The 22,417-nt window shown below is 46.4% G+C and overlaps 1 protein-coding gene and 2 non-coding genes across 5 annotated transcripts; 2 read left to right on the top strand and 1 right to left on the bottom strand.

Moving 5' to 3' along the window:
- Positions 1–185: 185 nt before the first annotated feature.
- Positions 186–16,507, bottom strand: LOC135825773 (hemicentin-2-like). 3 transcript variants are annotated; one of them, XM_065338396.1, is made up of 6 exons: positions 15,907–16,507; positions 8,248–8,358; positions 7,602–7,985; positions 6,757–7,011; positions 2,342–2,689; positions 186–1,129 (listed from the first exon to the last, which is right to left on the bottom strand). In XM_065338396.1, exons 2-6 carry the CDS (start codon positions 8,336–8,338, stop codon positions 966–968), a joined length of 1,242 nt encoding a protein of 413 aa, XP_065194468.1. In that variant the 5' UTR covers positions 8,339–8,358; positions 15,907–16,507; the 3' UTR covers positions 186–965. The 3 variants fall into 3 exon arrangements, with proteins under 3 accessions (XP_065194468.1, XP_065194466.1, XP_065194467.1); XM_065338394.1 differs by having other exon boundaries at positions 186–1,132; positions 15,907–16,506; XM_065338395.1 differs by lacking the exon at positions 15,907–16,507 and adding an exon at positions 9,036–9,275 and having other exon boundaries at positions 186–1,132.
- Trnag-ccc (transfer RNA glycine (anticodon CCC)) lies at positions 4,087–4,157 on the top strand. Its single transcript has one exon. It is a non-coding gene; the product is annotated as a tRNA-Gly (tRNA).
- Trnag-ccc (transfer RNA glycine (anticodon CCC)) lies at positions 6,281–6,351 on the top strand. Its single transcript has one exon. It is a non-coding gene; the product is annotated as a tRNA-Gly (tRNA).
- Positions 16,508–22,417: the final 5,910 nt, after the last annotated feature.

Consider the following 22,417-nt stretch of genomic DNA (forward strand, 5'->3'; position numbering starts at 1 on the left):
GATATTGTACATGTACATGACGACTTTGACGTACAAGTGTATGTATTGTGTACATTATACATGTAGACTCATACGCGCCCGAAGACCCTCAAAGAACACCCTCACACAAGCGTAAACACATGCTCACACACACACGCGCGCACGTACATGTACATGTACCCATGCCGTGGCCTTTCGCATGCTAATTCAAGTAATTGCTCCTCGAAGCAAAGCCATCTTCACTTCAGCAACACATGCATGATTAGCGAATTAATTTTCGAGTGTGGCAAACACATGTACAAGTACATGACATTATTGCTGAGTGCGTGAATACTGTATTTTAGCCCTCAAAACTCTGCGTGGCTCATGCTGTCAAAATGCTGACAGAAAGACCAAACATGCTGTTGTCAAATTTATTTTAGCAAAATGAACATGACTTTGTACATGTGCCCATAGTCATACATGTACTTGTACATCATAAGGCATAGCATAGTAGTATACAATGCATTATTTACAAAATTGAACAATCCGCAACTTGCGTTGTTGCAGTAAATTACATGTACAGGTACTTGGCGGCCATTTTGAATGGGAGTCGCACAGTTAGAAAATTTAATAGTGTATCAAAATTAATGATAAAATTATGGTATACTCAATTCCTTCGGCGAAGGGTCTGAATGTTTGGGTGTGTTAGAGTTCTGTCAAAGCCACGTTTACAATACATGCACATGTAGAACCTGTCAAGGCGACCACTCGGATAAGGCGATCACCTGTCCTAGAAGACCACTGTAATCAGGACCATGGGATGTTATTTCCAGTGAAATGACCCTGGCTAAGGAGATCACCTGGCAACAGAGACCACGTTTTGAAGTTCCCATGAGCGGTCGTCTTAGAGACAGGTTCCACTGTAGTTGCTTCTGGTCATTGGATTCGTTGACCACACAACAAGAAAGCTATTTGTCTAGCTTTACGGGTCAACGTCAGCACCCTCATCTGAGCATTGTCCAGACAACTGTGCACATACTGAGTGTGAGAATCAACACTGTGGTACCATAGCTGTCATGGTGAGCTGCAGACGAATAGTCCAGACCCGAGATGCTCTGCGTCGGGCCAGTTGCAAGTGCGTTATCCTTGTGTACCTCACCACTACCGACTGCTGCAAGCAAAGAGCAAAAAAAGGTGTGAAAAGAAACAACGTTCAGTGATGAGACCTTAATGGTCGAAACAGCGCGATATGGAGGAAATGTTATTTTGTCAGTATCTACTTCAAGTACAACTTGGAGTCATGTTGCTGGTGTCATGAGGTCGGTCAGAGAGCGCATGTCGTGGAGGTGGAATTGCTTCATTGAAAAGAAACACTCCATCTGATCCCATCCAGTGCGGCTTTGGTACAAACAGTTGTAGTGGCAGCATTACCATGGACACAAGACAATAAAAATACACGTATTCACTTCGGATATTTTTGGTAATCTAGGCCAAATCACATCACCTATTCACTGTGTTTATAAGGCATGGGAATCAATAAAGCTCATCGCGTTTGGCCTTGATGGAGAGACTTGCATTAGGGTCCGGCGGATTCTGCCGGCAAAAAATTGGCAGAATTCGGTGCTTTTTCTGGTAAGTTTCATGCATGTTTAGTATGTGGATAAAGAAATGGAGCAGAATTCGAGGAATTTCCCGCAATAAGGTTTGTATGGTTCTGCCAATTTCACTGCTCTTCGAGCAGAATCTGCCACCTTTTCGAGCAGAATCCACTGGTCCCTAACTTGCATGCCTCTGGCGTATGCGTTGCGTGGCAAGAAGGGCAAACTGCTCATGACTGCTTCGCTTTTTGTAAGTCACAATAGGTTCCGAATGTTGTTGCTGTTGTTGTTGTTGTTGTTGTTGTTGTTGTTGTTTCTTTATTTTACTTCACCAGAATTACAGGCAGTAGAATGCCTTCTCACTAGACCAGGTCTAGTTCTCACAAATGATGAAGAATGTGAATGAACATGCTAAAGCTAATGAAAAACAAGAAATAGAAAAAGATGAGAAAATCTTGTGTTTTATATTTTATGACGAATGGACATCACGCTCTCTATTAAATACATGTACATGTACGTGCAGGCACTAGTAATATCTAATATCAAGCTTTTTTGTCCTCTGTTCAACTCCAACACCACAATACATCAATGTTGAACTAGCGCAAATCCGAGCGAATAAAAGTGCTTTTCTTGCACCAATGGCACCAAGTCAAGAAGTCACAGATCTGAACATGTGCATTGCAATGTTGCAGAGAGAGCCTTGCCATCTAAACTAATCTACCTAGATTTTCTGACTTCTATTAACTTCCAATTTTGAACGTTTTCAGTGCATGCCAACATACCTGCGGGATCTATACTGAGACACGTCTTCATCTGCAGTGCAGGCTGGGCCGTAACAGTGGGACAACATGTCGGGCGACTCTCCACAACGCATTTGTAGACCCCCAAATCACGTTTGGTGACTTGAGAGATCGCCAGGCGCCAACCAGTGGCGTTCAAGGGTATCGCCTGGGGCTTGACCAGCTCCGGCTGCTGCTGCTGCTGAGCATCGTTTGAGCAGCTCAATGTTGGCGTGAATGTCCACTGTACGCTTGGTGATGGGAATCCCTTAGCATGACATTCCAACGCAGCCAGGTCTCCTAGCTTGCTAGAGACTATTGGTGCTGATTTCCCTACCCATCTAAGCGGTTCTGCAGAACATACAAGTCATGTAGATGAAAATAGGAAAGTTAGGAAAGGATCAACATCAAACATGAAAAGCAGTACTGCTGATTTCCCTATCCATCTAAGCGGTTCTGCAGAACGTAGATGAAAATACGAAAGTTAGGCCAAGATCATCATCATTATTCATCATTAAAATCATCAACCGTGAAAAGTATCTGAAAAATGCTTCATGTTACAATGATCGCTGCACCATAGATTAGTGGTTGGAGCATTACTGGCCGAAAGCCAGGGTCTCGGGTTCGAGGTCTCGTGGTGAAAGTCTATTTTTTCTTTAGACGTTCACCATTTGGGTTATTCTGGGTGTACACGTAAACGTTATGGCAACTCTCGTGATGTCCCGCAGGAACAAAGACCGAAATTTGCTCTCTCCTTTCCGCCAAGATGAAAGGTCATGAAAATTAATGTGTTGGTGTTGGTGTTGGTTTGATTGTGCATCGCAATTAGCGATTATTGCCAAACGAGCAAAGACGCTCTGCTCAGCAACAAGAAGATTAGTAGAATCACCAAGGGGTACATGTAAGAGACAGCGGTTCAGACTGCACTACTTGAAGTAGAAGAATGGGGTAGGGGGGGGGGGGGTGCAAGTACATGTGCATTTTGTAGGTAAGAAGATTCATGTACAAGCTCTGATCATTAGGGTCTCGAAGGTTTGTATTTGTATTTTTGTATTTGTATTAAAAAAAAAAAAAAAAAATTCGAACTTAGAAGTTGCGACTTCGGCGGTAATGTCATGAAGTTGGTTGCTCCAACGAGGAGCACACGCTTCTTGCCGAACTTGACACTTGACTGACTCACGACTGCCATCCGGAGCACACCAGGAGCACGTCGCACCTTCCGCTCGGCAAACCTGAAAGAAAGCAGCACTCCCTGCTCAATACACAGTGTTTCGGGGAATTCACCCCTCATCAGTTGAGCTTGAGTAGGCTGAGGAAGATTGTGCCTGAAAAGCACCACTTATATACTGCTCTCCAGGCCAAACCATCACCAGGAATACAAACTTACAGAGACGCTTTGTTTCCAGCGCGACGTGCTCCTGGTGTGCTCCGGATGGCAGTCGTGAGTCAGTCAAGTGTCGGCAAGAAGCGTGTGCTCCTCGTTGGAGCAACCAACTTCATAAAAAAAAATTGTATTTTAAATAATTTATGGATTCTCCACAGGCCTTAGCCTAAATCGAGGCAGTCTCCGTTTTAAACTAGGGAAATACTTCGGTATGAGATCTTCTTGAATTCTAATCTATGGGAATCGTGATGGATGATCTGTCAATATGTACGCTTCATTGTTCTCTTCACTGTCTCATTTAGAGGTTTTGCTAGCATAGCCCACGTAAAGCTCATCAGGGTACATCCTGCATAATCTCCCACAGGCGCCGTTGGTGTAGTGGTATCATGCAAGATTCCCATTCTTGCGACTCGGGTTCGATTCCCGGACGGCGCATACTTTTTGGCAAATATAATCATAAAATTTGTGTATCTTCTTCACTTGGGGCATGTTCGATTGGTAGGATCGGGATCCCGATCCACCGGATCCACTGGATTCGCACCCTTTCGATTGGTCGAATCAGGATCCGGATCCTTCGGATTCGGATCCGGTCAACCCACCTCGGGGAGCAGGGTTGACCGGATCCAACGGATCCACATGTGACCTTTGTGCGTATATGGCGGGTAAAAATCGTTTTTGTACACATTGTGGCACACACACGTGGATCGAGATAGAGCTTGCTGACTTTTGTACAACTGGCGCGGGGAGTACGACTTTTTATTACTTCCTCAACATGGCAACAGTCAAGGCCCAAAAAAAGTGTCCAGTTAACTCTGAAGGATCCGACGGATCTGAGATCTGGAGCTCGATCCCGATCCTTACCAATCGAACATGCCCTAAGTCTACAGTTTTTTTAAGGGGAGCAAGGCGAGAAATGCTGAGGGGAATCATAGCGCGCGAGTCCGGTGCAGGCGTGAAGTTGCCAAGTCTGACTTGAGGCTACTAGTATGTACATGTACATGTATATCTTCTGTCTGCGACTAGTTTCCGTATGCTCTGCTATTAGGGAGGTTTCGCTCTACGTAATTACGTATGAAAATCCGTATGTCGTACGCGCCGGGGAGCGAGGGCAACTTTCATACGTAAATCTCTCTACGGATTTCCGTGGGAAAGCTCTTTCCTAGGATCCTACGTTGGGTCCTCCGTAGGACTTTTTGAAATAATTTTCGCTTTTTCCGCATTTGTCCATGGCAATATTCAAGCCGCGCGAAACACAAGGTACACACACCGTACACCACGTGCAAAATATAATAGAAAACGCGGTTTCGGTTCATGGTGCATACGGTGGGCGCATGCAGCCAACGCGTCTCCAAAGCAACAACGCATGTTTAGCAGTCGTGGAGAAATCACGTAGAGCGAAACCCAACAGCTCTGATTTTTACGTATGAAAATTCCGTGCAGTTCATACGTTATTTTCATACGTAATTCCGTAGAGCGAAACCTCCCTAATATATATGTAGCACTCAGTAGTCCACCAGCTCTCTACATGTGTTCACTCCTCTACATGTATATGTCATCACCTGTTTACTTCGTGCCAGAAAGCCCAGAACTCCAGATGCGACTTTCCCTATAATATCTCCACTCAGGTTGAGACTTTCTCTGTATGACTCCAACTCGGATTGACAACTTCTCCATACAAAACCTGAGTTGGAGTCATACAGACTCGGGGAGAGAAAGTCTCAACTTGAGCGGAGATATATAGGGAAAGTCGCGTCTGGAGTTATATTGAGAATGACCTGGAGTTATAATAAGAATGACCTGGAGTTATATAGAGAATGACCTGGAGTTATATAGAGAATGACCTGGAGTTATATAGAGAATGACCTGGAGTTATATAGAGAAAGTCGCAGTGAAGCCATATATGATCACACTGTGATCCAGTAATGCAATCACCCTATCAGGCCAACAGTGCACCTGAAAAAGCCTTTTCTTTCCAGTGGCAGTGTACCTCATGTGCGGGCAAAATAAACACAAGTGCAACCTCAACAGGAAGAAAATGAGCTGAAATGGAGGGAGGGAGCTAATATGGCTGTGAAAACAGTCCAACTCTAATGAGTCTAATACCGAGGGAGCTAAACGTATGGTGCATGGCTAGCTAGCTGAACGATCTAGCATACATGTGTACCGGTATACATTGTAGTATAGACAACATGTGCATGTACCCATTTTGGCCTCATCGATCTTCGTAGTATGCACCAGCACAGGATCTGCCAATTTAGAATTATCGCATATTTACATGTACAATGTACGAATTATGTAGGCAAAGAAAGCGATATTTTAACTTTCATGGTATCTCAATTTTTTCACGTCTACATGACTTTATTAAAGTTTATTTTGCCCGTAAAAGCGGCCGTTACCCCGTAAAAAAAAAAAGCGATAGTATCAGTATGTACCGGTCGGTACACATGTACTTTGTCAATCAAGTGTTCAATTTCCTGCGGTTTGTGCAACACCATATTTGGAGTGTGTGGACGGACTGCATCAACTTTACGATACTAGTCTTGCAAAGGTACGTACAGGCGCCGTTGGTGTAGTGGTATCATGCAAGATTCCCATTCTTGCGACTCGGGTTCGATTCCCGGACGGCGCATACATTTTGCTATTTTTTCTTTCTACCACTTGTCGACCATGCTTTTGAGCAAGGCAGGAAACAATAATATTGGAAGCCTCGTAGAATCCATCTTTTTAGGTCTTGTATTTCTTTGATTACTGAAACGAGTGATTTATAATAAACTCGCTGGACTATAGTAGTACAGCTGTATTCTTTTATTTATAGTGGAAAAACCAAAAACAGGCAGATGCCTAATATTATAACAATGGACCCACTGTCTACCATCTTTAGCATATGAGCCGTGCATGGACATACATGTACATGTACATGTACATGTATACAATGAAGGTCATGCAAGGTTCCAATTTTCCAATGACAAAATTAATGTCCAAAAAACAGTTATTTGATTACAGTCACAGATTCCTATACTTTTCTTCTGCTTACCAGTAACTGTGAGGCTGGTTACTGCCGAAGTTTCTCCCACGGAGTTCCTCGCTACGCATTTGTACATCCCGCTGTGCTTTCTGCGCAGATTCAGCACGAACAGATGGTTGTGCTTGGCCACAACCTGGTTCGTTTTCATGTTCCACCAGCTGACCTGCGGTTGCGGATACCCGAACGCCTGACACTGCAATGCCAGATTGGATCCCTTGGCGGCGTACTCATAGGGTGCCGGCTTCATTACCAAATATGGCGCCACTGAGCAGCACAGAGAGACAGAGTAGTAATCGTACACTATGGTCACATGATGTATCGACAAGTATTAGTTAGCACTTAGCAAGGAAAAGAAAGGTCACTTTTTGCACTGTGTCTTGAAGATGATAATTATCGAAGATTCTCACTTCAATGGAGCAAGAAGCTTTTTTAAAAGGATTTCACAACGAGCTCTAGTGCATTCTGCTCAAGTGCGATACACGCAAACAAAACCAATCTGTGATGTCAATGTTCGCTTGTCCAATTTTGTCTACCTCCCCTTTTATGTTGCTGGCCAGTGCTTTGTAGTAAAAAAAATCCAAGCCAGGGAGCAAAACATAATGCTTCACTCTTTTCTGCGTTTTTGAAATATTGCTTGTCCTTGCCTCCCTGGGCATAAGCAGGAATTCTAGGAACATGTTGTGGTTGAGAGGTGCCAATCAAACTGCCACTCCTAATTGGGCTTCAGCTATCATGCCCCGACAGGCCACGTGCAGAGCCTTTACGGTGAAAATGTAACTCGACATCCGGTGCGTCGTGCAATGTACTACTAAACAGCGAAAGAAACAAAGAATACGAATACGAAAGTTACTCACAGCCTATGGTGGCGTTGATGGTAAGCTTGAAGGGACCGAGCGTGACATGACACTCGTAGTCTCCCCCGTCCTGGGCAGTGAACTGGTCGAAATGGATCTGATAATCCTCGCGAAGCTCGTCGTTCAGCCAGCCGGTCACCAGGGCATTGGGTGAGCGGTGGAACGGTCGGCCGTCGCGAAACCAGGCCATCTCGATCTGCGACACGTTGAAGGTGGGCAGCCACTTCTTGAACGTGACGTCCAGTGTCTGCGCAGACGTGTAGCATGACAAGTCGAACGAGCTGTTCCGCTGTACGGCCACCTTCTGATTGGGCTTGACTACCTGAATACTGCGATCCAGGTCGGATGGCACGACCATGATGCGGAACGCGGACGCCAGTGGACCTGTGGTCAAGATGAACAATGAGGGAAATAGTGGGGCACAAGTTACGCGTTGAAGTCCACCAGCTAGGCCAAAATATTGAACAGTCAGATGTGCACCTTTTTTCAAGAAAACTGAATAAGAGTACTGAGACATTATACTGAAGATTGGGACAATGTGAAGTCCAGAAAGAGTTTATAAGTTACATATTCAGTGGGAAGCGGCCAATATAAAGCATAGTTTGATGATGGCTAGTGTGTATTGATTCAGTTCATATGTACTTACTGAGTGTCTCTGCTGATACGCAGGTGAGACACAGAAGTGCCCATACCATCAATTCCATGACCCTGCCTGTCAAACATCTTCCGTCAGCCATCTTGACGCTCCGCGCACGGTCTGCAGCCAACACAGTCACAAGATGCACAACACACACACCCACACACAGACATGAAGAAACAGCTCACATAACGCAGCGATCTCTACAGGGGGTTACAGTACAGTTTAAAACTGAATAGCTGATACATGTACATAGACACGCATATGGTTGCCAGTGGTACATTTACGAAATTTAGGGGGTTCAGCGGAACCCCTCCTAGATCAGCCCCTGTTAAAATAATGGCATTACTCTTCCACACCTTGCTGTTTTGTTTGTTTGTTTGCGCGTTCTCCCGCGGTTTTAGGTATGATGGAATTCTGGTGTTCCTGTAACGGGTCGGTAGAGGCTTCAAATCAAGAACGAAACAAAGAAAAGTAATTTCGAGGCATCTTCCAGCTTCACCTGTAAACAGTAGTTGAGTGGACACACCCATTCCCACAGCACTGCAAACCGAACCAATTCTTACTGTATAACGTTTCAGCAATATCACCATCGTCAGGCACGAACGAAACAATGAGTTGGGTTGTGTCATTCGTGCTTTGGGAATGGGTGTGTCCACCCAACTACTTTCCACAGAGACAAAGGAAATCATTGTAATGTTATTGTGGTAATCTGGGTTCTGGCTTGACACGGTAATCCATAGAAACATACAATCATGTACATTGCACTACAGTCATGTGGACTGTAGCCCATGTACCTTTTTAGAAGGCACCGGATAGAGTTGAAGACGGGCAGAAGAACTCTCGAGAAAACACCGTGGTTTCAGCCTCAATCACGCTATCGATAAACTGGCCAAGAAACCAGCTGACCATCAATTGGGCGTGCAACTCAAAAATGGTCAGCGTAGGGTTTATCAGCAGCCCTAGGATAGTGGGAGCTGGAACCGAGCAAGTCTTCTCTGCCTCTCAGCGATGCTAATGCGACTGGTGTGTTGACTAAGACAATGGAGAAGCGGGTACTAGTTGTAGTAGATCGACTGAAGGGCCCACGTGATAATTCTATCGCTCTTTAATACCTTTCCAAGTCGAGGTCACTGCGGCAGTTGAGAATATTATGATCCTATTCGTGTGTGACAAAACCACGTCTCAGAGTATTTCTAACAGCTGGTGTTCTCACCCTTTATCCTTCGGTTGTGACACATACTTTACCATAGCCGGGGCGCATCTGATTGCGCTGGCAAAGCGCAGGCGGGCACTAAACGCATTACTCCATTAGGAAGGAATGCTGTCTCACTGCTGCTGAGCAAATTCCCTGCTGCTTCTTGTGACCATTGCCAATGGTTGTGAAATAACGTCGACCGTACATGTACATGTATGTCGTGTTTCTCACCACAGCAGCTATAGGGCAGTAGTATGGGCAGAGCTTGGTGGTCCACAGTCTCTACATGTATCTGCGGTCGTACATTATTATGTTGCAATAGAATATTTTTGCTGGATGAAATCCTGTTGTGTGTACGTACATGTACACATACATTTACATGATTCGCATTAGTAGTGGCTCTCTTTACCCACAACCTTCCAGGGTTACAAGTCATGCACATGTAAATAATTACACTGAATAGACCAATCCCGAAAAGATTGTCTGGGTTCGTGAAAGGGGGCACGCGTGCAAGCCAGCTCGTGTGAAGTGCATCGTTTTGTATTCAGTTTGTGTGTGTCAGCTCATGGCGGAGGAGAGAGAGACTTTTGCTCGCCGAGCTGAAGCTAAAGGATTTGATGGAGTCCTGCCAGCAGCTAGTCAAAGGACCTTCGGTACCTTAGGCAGACCCTGACGGAGTTTGGAGGCCAGCTAGCTCTCGATGAGGAGAGAAACATTCGCGTGGTGATCGACTCTCCGTAAAAAATACAAGCTACATAGCGCCGACATACTGCAACAGCTACGATTTCAACTAACTTCTCGATCTGCTGCTTCACAAAGTTCAACTATTTACAAGTCCTGACTGTTATAGTCTGAAGCTGGAGTCTCATCGCCCACCTACAGGTAGCTTTTGGAGCTCATGGATTTCCCGACTTGGACTCCTTCCGCAAACTCTCGCAACAGTCGGTGTATGCTGTGTTCCCGCACGCTCGTGTCGACATGTCACCTACTGCACATGTACCGGATCGCGGAGGCGGAAGAGCTTGACGAACTCCGCTGACTCCAGGTTGCCGAAATACCGCCGTCGTCTTCGCTCTTATCGCAGAAGACATTCTCCCCTTCCAGGACCGGCGCATAGTTGTCGTCCCGGAGGTAGAGACTATCTTGTGTTTCGAAATAGTTCTTCATCAAGCTCGCGCGAATGATGATTCTCATCATGACCGCGTTCCGACGTTGTGACATGGCGATGGTCTTTGGCGGAGCACTGGCTTGGCGAAAACGCAATCTTCTTGCGCAGTAGAACATTGATCGGCTGCAGATGAGTACAGTCACTTCGTGCTTGGTCCTGTTGGAGGAAACCTGACAGGAAAGAGGCAAGACTCATCGAAGACGAAGCGCTCGCAACAAACAATGGCGCTCGAAATATCTCGTGCGATTTAGGGCCTATCGCTTTGAGCCACAGCGCTCACAGCCTTGCCTACTTCTTCAAAGTGAGCTCCACATGTACGTTGACCTCTTCACACTACACAGAAGAGCGAAACAAGGATTATGGCTTAGCACTTCGACTCCAACAGCAGAACATTATCAGTGCGAGGGAGAAACCCACACAAATATTTGCTTTCTGTCGGATCGTCTCTCTTGCATGCAACTAACGAGAAAACCGTGTACTTACCCCCGCATTCACACGCAAACTATCAAACACATCCTGTGCTGCATGCTGATCGGGTAGTGCCATGTATGTGTTGTACAGTGTACTCTCAGGTGACATGCCCCCTTTCGAACCCAGACAATCTTTTCGGGATTGGTCTATTGCAGCATAGACTGTACCGAGTTTTCTACCGCTTGCTGCAGTGTAGACATCGACATGTACGGTACATTGATTGTACACGCGCACATGGCAGAGTCTACGGTGCGTTAGTTTCTGCGCAGTGCTTGACGCACACCGAGTTTATAAATATGGTGGTAAAGACACACCCGGCAATATGGCGGTAAACACACGCCTGCCCACACGGTGTGTCTTTACCACCATATTTATCAACCATAAGTACGGCTGCAGTGGTGTCTTCAACTTCATTCTCACACTGAGTTTGCTAGTATTATGCTGTGCATGGAAAGGTGTCGCTACCACTACCGCTACCTCGTACTGTTATACTGTAGATTCGGCATGGTATTAGTTTGCTGTGCGGTCATAGGGTACGTTTCTTACTCTCTTCCGTGTGTCCCAACCTGATGGAAACGTCAAAGGTTCACGATAATTCCACCTGCCGTACCGATGTTCACCCTCAGTGCTCCAAATTAATGATTCACGTCCAACGGGAAATCATCGTTGAACGTGCAGCGCGATGCATGGAGTCCGTCCGTCATCCCAGGCAATCAGGTGGACCGCGGAACTTTCAACGCGTCGTTATCACGCGATCCGACACCCAATGAATCGATTTGGTCGCAGTCAGTACCACAGAATGTAGACAGGGAACGCCGAGACCTTTAAGAAGTGTCATGAGGGATGTTGCAACGCCCCATCGCCTCCTGGGTATCGAATTCTCACATTGTACACGCAAAACAAGACAGCCGCACTAGTGCGATCAGCGCGCAATGGCATCTAATGGCACGTGTCGTGAGAGAAGTCGTGTTGGTTTTCTTAGACTTAGAGCCTCTATAACACGATCTAATTGAACAGTGAAACCTTAGATTCTATACTAGGTACATGACATTGTACTTGTACTGGCAAGGTTACCACGTCAGGACGTCATTGTGCCGTGTAACCGAGCATTATTGTGACACTTTGGTCTTTGGAAAGAACATTTTAAATTTAATTTGAACTACGAGGTAGTGTTGGGTGTCATTGCCGCATTCTACGAGGTGCAATGCGTGGATGGTCTCACTGTGTGACCGGCGTGAAACAAGCAAAAACAGAAGTCCAGCCGCAATGGCCTTCCACAGGCACGTTCTAGGTGGGATATAGCCAATGTGACACCTTCACATAATGTACCAGATCATCAGATGTTCCATTGAAGCCTGCCTGAGGCAAAGCATAATATTATCCGTAGATCCGATCACACCAAAAACGTATTCAAACGTACCATAATTATTATTTCATGGCCAGTCTCGGCACTAGTAGTCCGCTAATAGATTTCCTAGATAACAAGTAAACTGCAGAATTCGATTCAATAGAGAACTGCGTTTAATTAATGCCAAGCGCCAGAATACCATGCAAGTGAGAAGACGGTAGACAAAACGTACATACTGTACCACATGCATGGTTATCCTAAGCTTAGCCTTAGGATTGTCCTACATACGCGGCATTGCCAGCCACTGGCTATGCTACTCGTACGGGCGGAGCACAAAGACTGTACAATGTACATAACATACTGCTCTAGAGCTATCTACATGACATTGCACAATCATGATCTTTTGAAGCGAACAACATCCCTGGCGTGCAAGTACATAATTCTGTATCTCTGTTATTGTTTCCGTTTGTAGAAGTACAGTCAATGTACATGTAGTTGCACCCTGCGAAACTTGGAACGGGAACTAGCATGTCTAAATATGTAGCTACACCTCGCCGCCGTTCCATTGGTGGGTATCTAGTTTTTGTTTCCTTTCTGTTCGGGTCAGAATGGCGGCTGTACTTCGTGTTGGGGATGAGACAAGGGGAAGCTGCCACACAGGAGTGTGAGCTCGCCTCTCCTGTATCTATTTCAAAAGAGCTTTGACGAGCAAAGTTGTTGTAGTTGACATTGGTAGGGACACTGCCAATGTGAGTTTTTCGTTCCAGTGGCCTGGCCAGGCAGGCTCCATGGCCGCTTGACGAGCATTCTGATTTCCGCTGTTCGAGGGTTGCCATTGTGCGCTGTGCCTGATAGGCTTCCACAGCCATTACCGTTTCTAGTCGTCGTGTTCCGCTTGGGACCTGTCGGTGTTTAGGAACAAGTTGCCTAATATAGGTCATACACGATTAATAACCATTCGTATGTTATTCGGGTTCAACATACATGTACATGCACGTAATAGATGGTGCCTGCTCAGACTAAGTATAAGGGCTCCAACGAGCTAGCCAGTGTGTTGAGGTGATTAATCACCGGCGCCGTGAGATCTCTGCTACACGCAATGTTACACTCTTCGAGCCGTAGGGGTTTGATTAAGAACTAATGGGATGTGCACACATTTGCCAGCCAGGAGATGTTTAGATTCTTTTGTCTGTCCACCTCAGACGACGCCATCAGTTTCTTTTCGATTGCTGTTACAAACGTAATCCCGCGGAAGGCAAACTTGTCCAGAAATTCTCCAAACCTTTTACCACAAGTCAATAATACAAATTGAAGATTGGTTGCCATGTCAAGACCCTCATGAGGGCAATGTCCAAGGAGAAAATAATTGGACGTCTCCTTCACTAGCTGCGGTGCGGACCAGTTTAGACCTTCACAGACATCTCTTGCGACAGCCGGTACAAGGTGTAAATCTGCGGATGGAATGCTCGTCCATAACTTGAGGTCGTCAGCGTCACTTTTGAAGAGTAGGTACAACACGAGCAATTGCGAAACCGCTTTACCTGAACAATCGTGTTGCTTATTTACAGAGACGTTATGACTCTTATGAGGGATCAGTAAAAATAGCAAACATCGTATCGCCGTACGATGCATTTCATTGCCAATCTGTTCTTCAGAACGATGAAATTAACATCACACGTACAATGTCGATATCTTCAAATTGTATAATGGCTGCCAAGACTAGAATCTCACGAGAGAATGTCCAGGGACAAACGTGAACCTTGACTTTATTAGGCACGCAAGGCGGACTATTATCGTATACATGTAGTGCCGGCTACCCGCTCCAGATAGCTGTGGATTTCTGAATGGAATAATCCTTTGAAAAACTTTCATCGTTACTGATGAAGACCAGGTACCAGCTAAATGCTAACGGCTTACACAGGGACTGTATATACAGTAAAAACCTGTAACTAAAAGACCACCGTGACTAGCGACCAGCCTGGTACTACATACCACCGTGACTAGCGACCAGCCTGGTACTACAGACCACCGTGACTAGCGACCAGCCTGGTACTGCAGACCACTTCGCCAGGCACGGACGGTCTCACATTCATAATAATTATTATGGTTGTGCGGTGAAAACCTTTAACTAACGACCACCTGCCACTAAAGACCGCTTTCTCTGGCCCCAACCAGGGGTGGTCGTTAGTCACAGGTTTTACTGTAGTGAGCCAAAGATACTGATGCATGGCTCGGTGGGAATCTTCCACAGAATTTCAGTGTCGAAAACATGATGCTCAGCATGTGGGTAGCGGGTAACGAACATTGACAGGATAACGTTAGTCACGCCGCCGTACACGTACAGTGAACATGTACATGTACATGTACATGTACATTCTAAAAAGGAACATCACTGGTGCGCATTCTCCCGCTTGCTTGGAACGGGTCTTTCCAGATGCTCTCCTGACATTGAAGGGATGCTAATTTGACACGACGGCATTCCGATGACAATACCCAGAGGCGAAAAAGACGTGATGACTCTGCCCTGCAGAGGTCTTAATGATAGCTGCCACGCTGGTGCACCATGATCGGTGAACACGTAGCAAGTGCTCTTCGCAGACGTGTGCCAAGAAGTTGTGCTGAATACCGCCCAGAATGAACTATCCCCTCTTGTCGCATCAGCCTCTTCTCAAGCAAAGCAGCAAGCATGGCCAGGGAGAAATCTGTCGTTGGCCGATATTCAGTCGAAATGTCTATCAAACACAGTCACCGGGGCACTGCTGCGGCTGATCACGGGGAGTGATGACCTTCAGACAAAGTTTATATGTCTCACTTCTCAGGGGGTCGGATTTCAGTTGCCAGCACTGCAGCATGGAGGCCCAGTACTGTGGAGATAAGGTGCAGATTTGTTCAGTCTTTGGTCCCGTGTTCAAGGAACGATACACTGAGGATAGCACATTATAGTCAGTGTCACGTGACTGATATCATTGTAACCGTGAGAAGATTGAACCATTCCCGGGACAGTACCAACATACATGTATAACCTATGAACTGCAGTGCTGGCAACTGAAATCCGACTCACTGAGCGGTGGGTTCACATACGTTGCGATGTGAGAGCATCGCTCAGGGGGTCGGATTTCAGCTGCTAGCACTGTAGTACTAGTACACAGATGTGAGCAATGTCACTCATTGCTCGCATCGAACTCCCATGGTACTGTCAAGCAACGTGATGAAACATACAATGTATGAGCCGGAGCCATACTTCACGCTCTCGCCGTAATCACCACACGTCTTATCAACAAATTCATGCTGTTGTCGAGAGCAGACGCATTAAACGCCATTGCACACTTCCCCATATCATGTAAATCGCCCGGGGCAATCGAATGTAATGCACCCCTTGGCAAAAGCGAGCCCAAAATCGGCACCAAATCCAAAGGTTTAGGTTACGCAGAGACTATCAGCTTACAATAGCGTAATTAATTAACAGAGCTGAGAGGATCCTACCTTTATGAGCTCTTGTGATGATCGGGGTTCAGTGGTAGATCCTCGTGATAATATGACACAGCTAAGGAACACTCTGTCCAAGTAACGTTGCTAGCGGTCTGATCTGCAGCTATGGGAGATTCTTCAATCCAAGTCTTGAGACGTTGCTCCTTTCTCCTGTATCCACTCTCTACTGCAAGATGGAGGGATTGGTTGTGTTGAGCACCGCAGGGAATGGGAGTTGTATATCGTGCCCACCTGACAGAGACTTCAACAGAACAGCGGCGGGAATAGCTGCTAAACTAACGAAACCAGATGGTCGACACGTTCCTTTCAGGGCTGACGCTCGACAGAAAACACGACACGCTCCGTGAGTGTGCGTGCCCGCGTTGAACTATAACTGGTACGTACACCTCTGGCCAATGATTCCGAAAGTTGTCCTTCCGCTCTCCTGTACAAGGCCGCTTTGATGTGTGTCACTGCAAACATGAAGACAGGAAACCGAACGAAACCGAAGAAGGTATAGGAACGGCCGCAAAACAACGTTTTGGTCTTGTCGGAGACCAGCGACTACTAAACAGACTTAGAGCAGTGCTCAGCCTGTTTTACCCAAATTGTTGTTAGCAATGAAAGTAATGCGATGACACAGAACTAATGTACAATGTGATAGATGTATGCCGTCACGTGCGGGGTTGTCTGTTGCGGCCACGTAGACCTGTTACTCTTGAAAGCTCTGTGTGTACGTACGCGTGTATGCTGTGCGCTTAACCGACCGTCAGTGTTGACGCGAGTATAACGGGCCAGTAAACTGCATGATCGAAGCCGTACCTATGCCTCTCCCGATCGGGCTAAAATGCCCTTCACCTGTATCGTCCGTGTGAGTGTGCGTGAACTCTGTCTGTCCACATTAACGACGCCTCCTCAGCCTGGCAGCTTGCTGTCAGTGAATCCTCAATGGCTCGCTCAGCGACCGTTTCTATTCAGCTGACAGCCCCTAGGCGATGACGGTCTACGCGCTGGAAAAGACTAGGTCTACAAGTAGGGGCATCGTCGGCCCAGGGGGAGTCGAGATTAGGTTCGGGGTCTACACTATACCCTATGTATTCAACTCGCGCGGTTTGCCGTTCATGTCTGTTGAGTACGGGTGAGGACCACAGTCTGTGAACATGATATTGAGAACGGCGCATTGAGCCTGCAAGTGGGTACTTGCGTTGGAACCGTCTTGTCCCTGTGTAACGTGTGCAACGCGAACGACACACAGATTGGATGGACCGGTTTATTTGCACAGGGCGTTCTTGCAAAAGGGTTAGGCTAACCCTGAGGAGAGCTCTGTTTGTGCATCTGCAACTACATCTTCTTGAAAACGCTATTTATTATAAATGAAAGCATTGCCCTGGGCGATCTAGGCGTAATGTATAGTATTAATTAAACTAATAGCCGATAGCTCTTTCCTAGTTCGCTTCGCATTATGTTCCTCCGGGACGTACCTCACATGTATACGGGTCGATGCTGTTTTTGCCATGTCGGGACGTCATGATACACTGTCAAAACACAGAGGGGTTCCAGGCTGTCCAATAGACTGCTCAATACCGAGAGGCATAGCTACATGTATTCAAACAATAAGAGGACGGAAAAAATGTTTTACTGAGTTTCACGCACTACGCGATCTTTCTTCTGATGATCGTTTCGTGCGTGAAACTCAGACAAAAAACAATTTTTCCGTCCTCTTATTGTTTGATACACTATCATGCACGTCGCAAGGGGCGTCGCGTCGAAAGTTGGCGTGCTCAGACGATACACTACATTCCTGCCTTTTCAATGTCGCATAGCCTATTTTCGTTCTTTCATTTTATCACACTTTATGTATGCCGCCTCTGCTTACTTACCATTTCTCACGGCGTATCAAAGTCGACGGCTTAATGGGCTCTTCAAGCGTGCTGTACGCACAGTCTGTCGGGTACCTCCCGGGACACCCACAAGCAATATTCTTACACGCATGAACATCCAAACATTGACCACATACGCCAACATGCACCTTCTGGTTTTTATCTGGCGTTGTGTCCATGACTCCTCTAACATCAGCATGTTGTTCGCTAACTTTTTCAGCCGCAGTAATTCCACTCAAACTCGTGGTGGGCACAGCATTTTACTGATTGTCCCAGCCAGCCCAACTGCATATCTTGCCAAACGTGTTACCTATGCTGGGACCATCTTATGGAACCAGCTCCCCGCTGCGGTCAGGCAAGAAAGAAAACGCAATCGCTTTAAGTCAATGGCTCTTGCCTTTTTGCTTACCAGATAAAATTAATAAGCCTTTTTACAAATGCTGTATGCACTGCTCTTTACGTTATTTTCTCCCTATGCAAGGTGCAACTCCTGTTTTGAGTTGTTTTTCTTCTCTCTTTTTCTTTCCCTACTAGTTGCTGTTACACTCACTGATACTTATGCACAGATATACAGCATTCCCTCACTAGTGGGACCATTGTTATTAGGCTAGGGCCTGGTTTGGACTTCCCACTCTAAAATAAAGAATACAAACAAACAATGTATGTAGCATACATGCAGAGCATTCCAATCAGTGACTGACGCGTGTGTGGTCATGTTTGCTCCTTCCTCCCCATACTCCATACCATAATATTTTATTGGTGCATGTACACGTTAGCTCTACAATCATCAGCACAAGAGCTGTGCGTTTTTGAGTCATGGCACGAGGCGTTCTGTATGTTCATGTATTGCCATCACACTCTACTGAAGTAAGTTGAAAGCACGTACAGTGAAACCTGTCTAAGACGACCACTCAAGGGACCTTCAGAATGTGGTCTCTAATACTAGGTGGTCTCCTTATCCAGGGTCATTTGACTGGAAATAGCTTCTCTTGGTCCTGGTTTCAGTGGTCTTCTAGGGTAGTCGGTCGCCTTATCCGGGTGGTCGCCTTGACAGGTTTTACTGTACGATCATAACACTAATAATTATACAGTCAACCTTGCGAATACCGACTCTGGATCGTGAATGAGAAGAGCAGTATTATTCGCGCTTTGGCGTTTTTTTTCCACGAGGTGGACTTATCCTTCTTAGAACCCATGAGTTGCTAGTTGCACATTTGATTGTGAGACCGTTTTTCTATTCTTCTCTCTCACTCTTTCTCCCGCTCCCTTTTTCGTCCCTGTCGCTCTCATTTTCTTCCCCCTCTCTCACTCACACACTCGCTCAGTAGACACTCTTGTAGACGTTCTAGCCACGCCGAGCCACGCACATAGGAGCCGCGCGGACACATCCCATTGCCCACGAGACATGCTATTACAGTGCACCAAGTGGTCGTGTCCGTGGCCACGTGCTAACACATGTACAGTAACACAGTACAATCACATGTACAGTAACACAGTACAATCACATGTACAGTGTGTACATGTGCATGACTTGTACTCCATCATGACCAGGTGAGAAGTCAGTTTACGATGTAAAGTGATAGGTTGCACCTCTTGTCTTGATCAACGAGCCTGACATCTTGTACAATGGACACGTACATGTATACAACATGTATGTACAGTAAAACCTGTCAAGGCGATCACTCGGATAGGGCGACCACTGTGCCCCAGAACTTGCAGAAGACTGGATGGCAGTCGTGAGTCAGTCAAGACAGTGTCAAGTCAAGTCAGCGGAATAGTGCGAGCGCCAGTGTGGGGAGCAAACCCATTCCTAAAAATTAATAATAATTCATCGCCGAAATTGCAACCACTATTTCGTACTGTTGTGCCCAGCGCAGGCTTACGACTAGCTGGTTTGGAGGTGACAGCGTTGTGAATGACCGAGAGTCTTCGGCGTCTGTTCTCACCGTCCAGGAGCGACACTGACTCGCGCTGCTATCTGGTGTTCACGAGGTGTTTGTCGCGCTGGAAACGGAGCGTCTCTGTAAGTTTGTATCCCTGGTGATGTTTGTGCCTGGAGAGCACTATTATAATTATAAGTGGTGCTCTTCAGGCACAATCTTCCTCAGCCTACTCAAGCTCAACTGATGACGCGTGCGAAAGTCTGTGTATTGAGCAGGGAGCGGTGCTTTCTTGCAGGTTTGCCGAGTCGAAGGTTCGTTGGACTTCTCGTGTGCTCTGCAAGGCAGTCGTGAGTCAGTCGAGTGTCAAGTTGAGTCGGCGGAATAGCGCGAACTCCAGTGTGGGGAACCTATTCCTAAAAATATCATCGCCGAAGTCGCAACCATTATTTCGTAAGAACATCTCTAACGATAGTAATTTTGTGATATGAACTGTCGGACCATAGTGTACTGGACTTTGGCATTATGCATGAGAGTTGCTATTCTGCAGCCAAGCTTAGCTATCATGGGGTGATGTGGGTGAATTAATTCTTCACTTCTATTGCTATCCACGCAGGCACAGTGGGTTGGTCTAAGACCATGAAGGACATACGACTAGAGAGGTACCTGGTTCAAGTCCTGCCTGGGAGCGGTTTTTCCAGCTCTGCTGCTACCCACAGTCAACTGGGAACTTGTGGCTAGGCACAAGGGGTACATGGATGCGGCTAATGGTGTTTCTCGGCACTTGTGTCAGTGGTTGTGAGACGTATCTACTCACCCCCACCGTTAGGTGCTGCATTGACCGCCAGGGTTTACCGGGTGTTGATGGCCGTCCAGTTCTACTTTCTTACTTTTACGACGGGGCAGCACCAGCAAAGGTTTTTCAGAACCGCTCACAGCGCGGTTTTTATATGGGTAATTTCAGTTCTTTTTCCGTTCCCTGGGCCCGGCCGCGAAGGTCAACATGATGAGCACGCGTGTGATGCACTGTACGTAGCCATGAGACTGCAATAACACACTGATACATACCAGCCCTCCCCACCTCGCTACCCCGCACACAGATACTAACGCACAAGTACACACGGCACACGCACGTGCGCATGCACACACACACACACATGCACACGACCCAAACTGGGAATTCTTCATGTATAATGCCATGCAAAGCAGTGGCCACCATACTTCAGAAAGTCAGTTGTGAAACAAAATAATTCAATTACAACGTGTAGGCAAGCTGACGGCCAAAGCACAGCATAGCATAAAATTAATGACATTTGCCCAGGGATAGCAGTTTGTAGACCACGCCATGGAAGCAGTGAATACAGAATATAATATCATACAAAGACAAGCAAAGAAGTGGCCATCATACGCCAGAAACCTGCCGAAAGTCACATATCCAACAGATAGAGAAGTGAACAGCAATCTGGTACAGCCTACACAAGACAAAGCTGACCTGATACTCATCCGAAGATCCCAAGTAGCAGATCCTTTTCAATGCATAACGTGCAAGTGTGTACTACATGACGCATGAACAAAATCTGACCGTGTCGCCAGCATACAATGTCATCACATGTATACCCCAAAATTTACACACATTCACAGTAGAAGCACAATGAAAGCAATGGAAAAGTACGATGTGGTTGCTGAAGTATCTTCACACTTCAAATTCAGACTTCAATGTGCTCGTCACGAGATGATCTACTTGCAAGATATAAGTGATGCAGAAAGAAAGCAGAAAGTCATGAGGCAGGCTATGGGATACCACAAACAGGTCATCTACGTGTATGGCCGTCGCCTAGTGCATCGCAAAAATGCTTCTGTGAATCCCGCTTTGCAGGAATGTCCCTCCTCCCCCCCCCCCCCTCCCCCCCTCCACACCCTCAGCAAACTTCGCAAGGGTGGTCTTCGCGGTTCCGAACATGGATTTGCAGTTCCTGATCTGGCCTACGTCTTTTCGGTGAGGATTTGTACGTAGCATAAAAGCAAGCCTAAAATGAACATTTGCCATTCCCCGCTGGGGAGAAAGCGTTCCACAGCTATCCTGACGAGAAATTCCTAGAAGCGGTGCTGAGACAGTGCAATGCATTGTTAAACTGAAAAAGCTGACCAAGTGCATCTAAAGTCTAAACTTCAATTGTATTAATTTTATGTAGATTTTTTACAATGTTGATAATGGTTAGCAATGTTTTTTGTGTCATGCTAAAGTCCCCACCCACACTGGTGGTGGAGGGCATATGTCTAGCAGAAGCAGCAGCGGAAAAGATGCTGAGTATTGTACCACTGACACCAAGTTCTGTCAGAATGAATGGCCACAAAGCCAAGGCACCTAGCCCCGCCGAGAGTTTGTGCGGTGTGCGGTGCGAAGCTAAAAACCTTTGCAAGCTGGTGCGGGAAACGGGTACGCGACGCTCCGGATTGCGGTTTACAACCGGTAGGGAGTATGAATGTAGAAGGTGTTGTTTCGATTGATTCACTGATCTCGGAATTCAGCAAAGCAATGAACGAAGTTCTCGATGATAGAATGGCTGCCATAATTGTCGAAGTTGAAGAATTAAAAAAAATACACGCAAAGAACTCAAGGAAAGAGTAGAGGCGCTTGAGCACTGCAACCTCAAACTGACATGCACTGGGGTGTCTCTTGGGAGATCCGATGCATCCCGAACGCACCCATCACCTGTTGCAGGGCCCCAACTACGGGAATTCTTCCTGGAAGGGCGCCGGCAACAT

The sequence above is a fragment of the Sycon ciliatum genome, chromosome 10 (genome assembly GCF_964019385.1).
Source record: "Sycon ciliatum chromosome 10, ocSycCili1.1, whole genome shotgun sequence".
Classification (NCBI taxonomy): Eukaryota; Metazoa; Porifera; class Calcarea; order Leucosolenida; family Sycettidae; genus Sycon; species Sycon ciliatum.